Raw genomic sequence first — 8,207 nt, 5'->3', positions numbered from 1 at the left:
CAACCAAAAGGCATAGCAGATACAGTGGAGAGGCCATTGAAAATGGCAAGGTCTACTTATTCAAGTTGTCACATTTGCCATGGGATGCTACTTCACATTCTTTTATTATCAGTACAGTTTTCAGCTCAACATGCAAACTGTGGCAACATAGTGAAGTACCTTCCTGGGTTTGAGGGACCCCTTCCTTTTGTGCTTGAAACTGGGTCAGTAACATATTCTATGGCCTATGGCCTATGCTTTCTTACTTTTGTGCCATTTTGCTTTCATGCATGATAATGATATTATCATATGTTTTGATAGGTACATAGGAGTAGGGGAAAATGATGATGTACAGAGTTTCTACTATTTCATTGAGTCAGAGAACAATCCAAGAGAGGATCCTCTCATGCTATGGCTCACTGGTGGTCCTGGCTGCTCTGCTTTCTCTGGCCTTGTCTTTGAAATAGGTTAGTGGCAATTTAGCATCATTGCTCAATATCAGAAAGTACAAATAAAAATCATTCTTTTAATCCTTAAGATAGTCTATCTTATGATGCAATGCAGGACCACTTGCATTTCAAGTTGATGAATATGATGGGGGCCTCCCTAAGTTGGTGTATAGGCCATACTCATGGACTAAGGTGGAGACAATTATCTACATTTTTGTTAGTTGAAATATGTAATTATAGCTTTGATTTTGTTCATTTCATCAGATCCTTTTAGATTCCTTTAGCTTTAGGGTTAATGGTTAGTTTCTTGTGTTTCTAAAGGTTATTTGTTGCAATTTTTGTGGCAGGCAAGTAGCATTGTATTTGTAGATTTGCCTGTTAATACTGGCTTTTCATATGCTAGAACAGAATATGCTTCACAACGGAGCGATTCCTTGTCAGTCAATCAAGCCTATGAATTTTTTAGGAAGGTATACTCAACTTTACATTCATGAATTGGCTTCTTTGTTTGCAGTTATTTTAATCAGTATGTTAAAATGTTAATATTATGTGTAAATATCTTTGTAGTGGTTAATGGATCATCCAGCATTTCTCAAAAACAAAGTTTACATTGGTGGTGATTCATACTCTGGCATTCTTATTCCTGTAATTGCTCATGAAATTTTAAAAGGTATAGAAGTTCATACCCACTTGATTGATTGTTTGTCTGTGTTGACAGTTTAATAATTACATAAATTTCCAATTTCCTTGTTTTCAGGAAATGAACAAGGCCTCCAACCATGGATAAATCTCCAGGTTTGATGAACAAGTAACTCCATATAAATTGTATTATCTTCAACGTTTTTGCTTTGATGATCAAATAGTTGCATTTGTTCACTTAAATATAAAGACAGTAAAAATTCGTCAAAAAAATATAAACAGAAGCTGAATGCAAACAAGTAACTAATGTTCTTTTCTTTAGGGATACCTGATGGGGAATCCTAAAATAGATGAAAAAGAAAAAAACTATCGAATCCCATTTGCTCATGGGATGGGACTCATTTCTGATGAACTACACCAGGTAGTTCACTGATAAGTTCTTAGCATTTTCTTTTTAAAAACGGCATTGAAAACTAATTTAAAAAAATGCTGATTGAGTTACTTCACTCAATGAAACAGTCACTGCAGAAACATTGTAACGGAGAATATGTAAATGTAGACATCAGAAATATTTTGTGTTCAAGATATCTCGAGTCCTATTTAGAGGTATGCAAATCAATTTTCGTTTTATTGCCCCTATTATCTTCTTTTAATTTTTCATTAGCTTGATTTATAGCCTGAAAACCATATCTGCAGATCACATCAGATATTAATATGGCCCACATTTTGGAGCCATTGTGTGAGTTGGACTCACAGAACCCATTGAAATCTTCTTGGAGGAGATCACTAACAGAGAACTATCCTTGGAAGTTAAATGATATTCATCTCAGATTACTATCCCGGAATTGTCGGGTAATCTTCCTATATTGTTGAATACTATTGTGCTTGGTAGGTGTTCCGACACCATAGCAGATCTCATCTGAGATCGACCTTCAGTTTCAGGTAACCCTCGAAACAGTAGGTGTCTTAACTCTTAAGACAGGAAATAGGACAAGACAAAAAAGTTGTGTCCCTATCCTTGTTGCACTGTCCTTCTTGGTAGATAAAAAGCCAGACAATTTTTACATTTTGACTATTCTATCTTCTTCTCCAAGCATGTTTATATCTCTTAGTGTCTGTTGATCTTCTAGCTTACAATGCACTGGTTGCTCTCAGTAAAGTCTGAAGCTAAAAACCTCTCTAATGCTTTTTGTTATAAATTGAATTCTGGTTCTATGACCAGGATTATGGATATCTCCTTAGTGGCTATTGGGCCAACAATGACAAAGTGCGCAATGCGCTTAAAGTGAGGAAGGTATAGCAGTGACTCATTTGAAGTTGATTTCCAAATGATCATTTGCATAATTATTAGGAGAAAATCTTGGCTGTATTATGTTGCAGGGAACTAAAAAGAAATGGCAACGATGCACCTCCCGTAATATGCCTTACAAGTTTGATATTTCTAGCAGCTTTCCATATCAAGTAAATCTCAGCAAAGAAGGCTATCGTTCACTGATTTACAGGTCAGTTTCCTCTGCATGCTTGAATCTTGCTGAGCTTGAGACATTTCAATGGAAAATAAATTTGATGTATTGATAACAGTGGGGATCATGACATGGTTGTTCCTTTCTTGGCAACTCAAGCATGGATAAGATCTTTAAACTACTCCATTGTCGACGATTGGAGGCCATGGTATACTAATGGACAAGTTGCAGGGTATTCATTCCTTTAACTCTAGAAAGATCTATTATGCAGTTGATTCTTTTCTTTTCTTTTTTACATTTATTGTTTGTTTTTATTTTTCCCCCACTTAAGCAGATACACAAGGACTTACTCCAATGCAATGACATTTGCAACTGTCAAGGCAAGATCTAGATCTCTCTTTTTGGACACAAATGGTGATAAGATGAGTTATTTGTTTTATAATGATGGATATGGTTGCAGGGTGGAGGACACACAGCACCAGAATACAAGCCTCAAGAATGCCTTCACATGTATAGTAGGTGGATCTCTGAGAGACCCTTTTAGGAACAAACCAAAGAAGATCAAACTACAAAGGTGTCTAGGAATAAGAAGTTATAATCAAGGAGCAGATTTCATTAACTTTATGCATCATTCAATCATCTGTTAGTGTAGTGTATCTTTCTCAAGATAACAATTGAAGAATATATAAACACTTTCTGTATATTGTATTGTATTATATTGGCTATTGACTTCACGTTTTATTTGAATATTATATAATATATAGCATGTGATCAGCCTTTTAATTTAATAATAGGAGTTTGTTAATTAAATATAATATTCAACGTCCCAACTAAGCAAACACAAAATTCCACTTCCCATTGGGTGCACACAACCTCGTTTGACTAAGCTGCTCAAATAGAAAGAGAGATCATAAAGCTCAAGTAATTTCATATTCCATTATTTTATTATTATTCTGTGTCATGTGTCACTTTTAATAGTATGAAAAATTGGCACAACAAAGAAATGCATAGCAGTTAAGTTACATATATATTGTGAATGTAAGTCTTTGTGACTACAATAAGAAGCTCCAATCAAAGGCCATAGCAAATGCTAGCAGAGAAAGTAATGAAGCCTTTGAAAATGGCAAGTTTATCTAATTTCATTTGCCATGGATTGTTACTTCCCATTCTTTTACTATTACTAAAGTTTTCAGCTCAACATGCCAAGTGTGGCAACATAGTGAAGTACCTCCCTGGGTTTGAGGGACCCCTTCCTTTTGTGCTTGAAACTGGGTCAGTAACATTTTCTATGGCCTATGGCCTCAGCTTTCTTAATTCATGGGATTTGGATCATGTACTTAATTAAACTTTGCATGTATGATTTTAATCAGATACATAGGTGTGGGTGAAAATGAAGATGTGCAGGCTTTCTACTATTTCATTGAGTCAGAGAACAATCCTAAGGTGGATCCTCTCATGCTGTGGCTCACCGGTGGTCCTGGCTGCTCTGCTTTCTCTGGCCTTGTCTTTGAAATTGGTATTTGCCTTGTATAAGATAACACAAAGTTGGTAAAATGAGAAAGTAAATAGTTAACTATCCATAAAGGTGGAAACTCAGGTGCAGTCGACTTCACGTGAAGTTAATACCTGAGAGCCGTTAGATGATTTGACTGATTTGACTAAATTTTTATCTAACGGCTCTAAGATATCAACTTCACATGAAGACGACTTCACCTGAGTTTTCACCGTCTATAAATCATTTAGTAAGTCATATATATACACAATAGTTATTAATTAATCTCTTACTTTATCGCTTTACCAACTTAGGCACTTTTGAGAAGTCAAATCTCCTGTGATTTAAATGTCAATTATATTTTGAGTGTTTCAGGTCCAATTACATTTAAAATTGAGGAATACAATGGAAGCCTGCCTAACTTGGTCTTGAGGCCACACTCATGGACAAAAGTGCAGATCATACCTATATATCTTGGCATATTCTTTTTCCATTTCACCAAATCCTTTAAAAGCTTTCCTAGTTATTTATGGCTAATAATCATGACATCTCTTCCACTTGTGATAGGTAAGTAGCATTATATTTGTAGACTTGCCTGTAAATACAGGCTTCTCATATGCCACAACAGAATCTGCTTCTCACCGGACAGATTGGTCATTAGTTCACCAAACCCATCAATTTCTTAGAAAGGTATCCCCAAAACTGTTGTGCTTTTAGTTTTTTCTTTATAGTTTCCTTTGCAATTATTATATCAACCCATTTTACTAGAATATTAACTCATGATGATCATGTTTTAAATGTTTGTAGTGGCTGATTGGGAGACCTTCCTTTTGTGCTTGAAAGTGGGTCAGTAACATTTGCTATTCCTGTAATTACTCATGAAATTTCTCAAGGTACAAGCATCATCTATGTTTGTCTGGAAAGCTAGACCTATTATAGCATATGAACAAGTATGTTACCAGATTCATTAATCATTCCACAAATTCCAATGTTTACAGCAAATGAAGAAGGACTACAACCATGGATTAATCTTCAGGTTTCATTTATGATTCCTTTCAAACAATGTATTCTTTTAAGAGCATGAATAGCCTTTGAGATGCTCTTTTCATCAGGGATACCTGCTGGGGAATGCTGCAACAACCCGAACTGAGAAAAACCAGGAAATCCCATTTGCTCATGGAATGGGACTTATTTCTGATGAACTCTACCAGGTAGTTACTTATAAGTGCTTGTGGCTTATTCTTTAAAAGTTGTATTGAAGAGCAAAATCTCCATGATGGCTGATCTTTATAATTTACTCAATCAACAGTCATTGCAAAAAAACTGCAGAGGAGAATATGCAAACATAGACATTGCAAATGTGTTATGTGCACAAGATCTGAAGTCCTATGAGGATGTATGTAACCAACTATTTCCATTGTCCCTTGTATCTTTATTTATTCTAAAATCTCTTTCTAAAATGAAAGAATTCTTCCAATTCTTTAGACCATATCAGGACTTTCTAAAGCCCATATTTTGGAGCCAAAATGTGAGTTAGGTTCACCAAAGCCAGTGGATGTTCCTTGGAAGAGATCTCTGATTGATAACTATTATTCATGGTCTAACAATAATCGACTCGCATTGCCACCTTTAACTTGTCGGGTAATCTTCCATGAATTATCAAATAAGAGATGTTTCCTTAATGCTTCTTTTCCATGCATATGGTGTTAGATATATAACTATTCATGCATCTCTCTGTTAATACTTCTCTAATGTTTCTGGTTTTAATTTGACTTTATCCTTCTCCATAATTAGAGTTATGGGTACTTCCTCAGTAGTTATTGGGCTAATGATGGCGAAGTTCGCAGTGCCTTGAACATACATAAGGTAAAGCTAACACAACATTAAAAGTAGTTTTATTGCATGGATGGTCAGCAGTGACATGAAAATGATGTTTTCATGTTTTCAATTCTTGCAGGGAACGAAAGCGAAATGGCAACGATGTACCTTTGATATACCTCACAAGGAGGATATCCCTAGCAGCTTTCCATATCATGTGAAGCTCAGTAAAAAAGGTTACCGTTCACTGATATACAGTGGCGATCATGACATGTTGATTCCTTTCTTGGCAACTGAAGCATGGATAAGATCTTTAAACTACTCCATCATAGATGATTGGAGGCCATGGCACACAAATGGCCAAGTTGCAGGGTATTCCCCTAATTATAGCTATGTAACTAAGTTGAACTTGTCCATAGAAAGCAAGTTATGTAGTTAATGAATGTTTGTTATTATGCAGATATACAAGGACTTACTCCAATGCAATGACCTTTGCAACTGTCAAGGCAAACCTTCTTTCCCTTTTGCTGCACTTGTGTGTAACTCTGTAACAATAATAATAATCATCATCTAACTTGCAGGGTGGTGGCCACACAGCTCCAGAGTATAAGCCTGAAGAATGCTTGAACATGTACAGTAGATGGATGTCTAGGATGGCTTTGTAGTAATTAACCAAATAAGACCAAGACATAATAGTATAATACTCAATTTGGTCCTTGAATTCGCATGAAAACTTCAATTTAGTCCCTAAAGTTTCAATTGCCTTTATTTAGTCCCCAAACTTTATGAACATAACTCATATTAGTCCTTGAAACAATTTTTAACATATAAATATTAACGGAACACTATCGTGAACAGCCGGATGTCACACTAAACTTTGTAAAATGATGTCGTTTTAGTTTTGGCACTCAAATAACCCAAACACAACATCGTAAATGGTGTTTATTAAAATTTTACCTAACAAAATAAGTGATACAATGCCGTTTTTGAACTATTTAAATGCCAAAATCAAAACTGCATCATTTTACAAGTTTTAACGTGACATCTAATAGTCTATAATAACGCTTCATTAACGATTTTATACTAAAAATCGTCTTAGGGACTAATATGAGGCACGTTTATAAACTTTGGGACTAAATAGAGGCAATTGAAATCTCAGAGACTAAATTGAGACTCGCGTGTAAATTCAGGGAGCAAATTGAGTATTATCTCTAAAACCAATTACAAAGGTGGTTACTGGGTAGGATAAAATGGTGTCCATTTTGTATCACAGTTATAATGAACCATTTGTGTACCTTTCTCAAGCTTGCAAATGGTAGTGCACATTGTCTATTCCTCATTCAATGGAGGCACAAAACATGAGAAGGTTAAAACCAAGAGCATACTGTCACCTAAAATCAAAAGTGAACGCTTATTTTCTTTTTTGGATAAAGCACTTGGTTTTTGAAAATATGCGTTCAACAAATTCAACAATCTAAATCTAAAAGTTGAGGAGGAGTTGTCACATTTTAGAAATTAGAAACCAAGAGCTTCATTTTAGAAATTAGAAAATAGTTCCCAGACGTTGGTCCAAATAACATTTAAATTATTAAATGATCTTGGTAACAAAATTTATTTTTTAAATTTTAATAATGGTCAAATAATCATTTTTTAAATTTTATTTATTAATTAGCTCTTCATATATTATTTTATTTTAAAATTTATTTTATAAATTATAAATTATTTTATTATTTATCACTTATCTTATTTTCACAACTATATATATCATTAACAATTAAAAATTATAAAGAAACAGAATCAAATAAAATCAACTTCAACTAATTTAATTTTTAAAACTCAAATTTTATATTATAAAATTAAAATTCAACATTTATTGTTCTTTTGAATTGAAGAATAAGGAAAAACAATGTAAATCAATGAATTTTTATGTTTGATCTGTTAGTTTTAATTTGTTTGATGGCGTTAACGATTGAAAAATAGTGTTTGTTGTTAATTCAATCATTTTAGTTCAACAACAATCAGATAGTATATATCTATTTTGGGTCAAATAATTCTGATTAAAAACTCGTAACAATCGATTGTATAGATAAATAAATTGATTCCTTTATGCACATACATATTCAATCTTTATATGTGAAAAATAGTTTTAGTCTCAGTATGAAACTTTGGGTGATTTTAGATTATGGTTCTTCATCTTCATAACCCATCTCATAAATTATTTCTCCAACTATTCCTTTCGTCGTCCAACACAAGTCCAGATTTTTATTATTTTATTAATAACAACCATCCACTAATCACACACCAAAAGACTAATAAAAAAAAAAAAAAAGAACATACATATTTATATAAAAAAAAAAAAATTGGCTA

The 8,207-nt window shown here is 33.8% G+C and overlaps 1 protein-coding gene across 1 annotated transcript; it reads left to right on the top strand.

The window, feature by feature from the left end:
- Positions 1–7,184, top strand: LOC107622679. The gene is made up of 28 exons (XM_016324662.2): positions 1–203; positions 301–446; positions 544–620; positions 776–898; positions 996–1,098; positions 1,186–1,223; positions 1,390–1,488; positions 1,587–1,673; positions 1,764–1,919; positions 2,290–2,361; positions 2,448–2,569; positions 2,649–2,762; positions 2,865–2,910; positions 2,991–3,071; positions 3,615–3,802; positions 3,901–4,046; positions 4,398–4,474; positions 4,590–4,712; positions 4,830–4,842; positions 4,874–4,915; positions 5,021–5,058; positions 5,135–5,233; positions 5,332–5,418; positions 5,508–5,663; positions 5,817–5,888; positions 5,980–6,212; positions 6,301–6,346; positions 6,422–7,184. Exons 1-28 carry the CDS (start codon positions 43–45, stop codon positions 6,503–6,505), a joined length of 2,829 nt encoding a protein of 942 aa, XP_016180148.2. The 5' UTR covers positions 1–42; the 3' UTR covers positions 6,506–7,184.

Source organism: Arachis ipaensis, chromosome B10 (genome assembly GCF_000816755.2).
Source record: "Arachis ipaensis cultivar K30076 chromosome B10, Araip1.1, whole genome shotgun sequence".
NCBI classification, from domain to species: domain Eukaryota; kingdom Viridiplantae; phylum Streptophyta; class Magnoliopsida; order Fabales; family Fabaceae; genus Arachis; species Arachis ipaensis.
This window is presented reverse-complemented; position numbering and strand designations above follow the sequence as displayed.

Coding starts and splice junctions, on each gene's coding strand:
- LOC107622679 (XM_016324662.2), top strand. CDS start 43: ATGGCAAGGTCTACTTATTCAAGTTGTCACATTTGCCATGGGATGCTA. Junction 2,570..2,648: donor TATCGTTCACTGATTTACAG/GTCAGTTTCCTC, acceptor TATTGATAACAG/TGGGGATCATGACATGGTTG. Junction 4,047..4,397: donor TGGCCTTGTCTTTGAAATTG/GTATTTGCCTTG, acceptor TGAGTGTTTCAG/GTCCAATTACATTTAAAATT.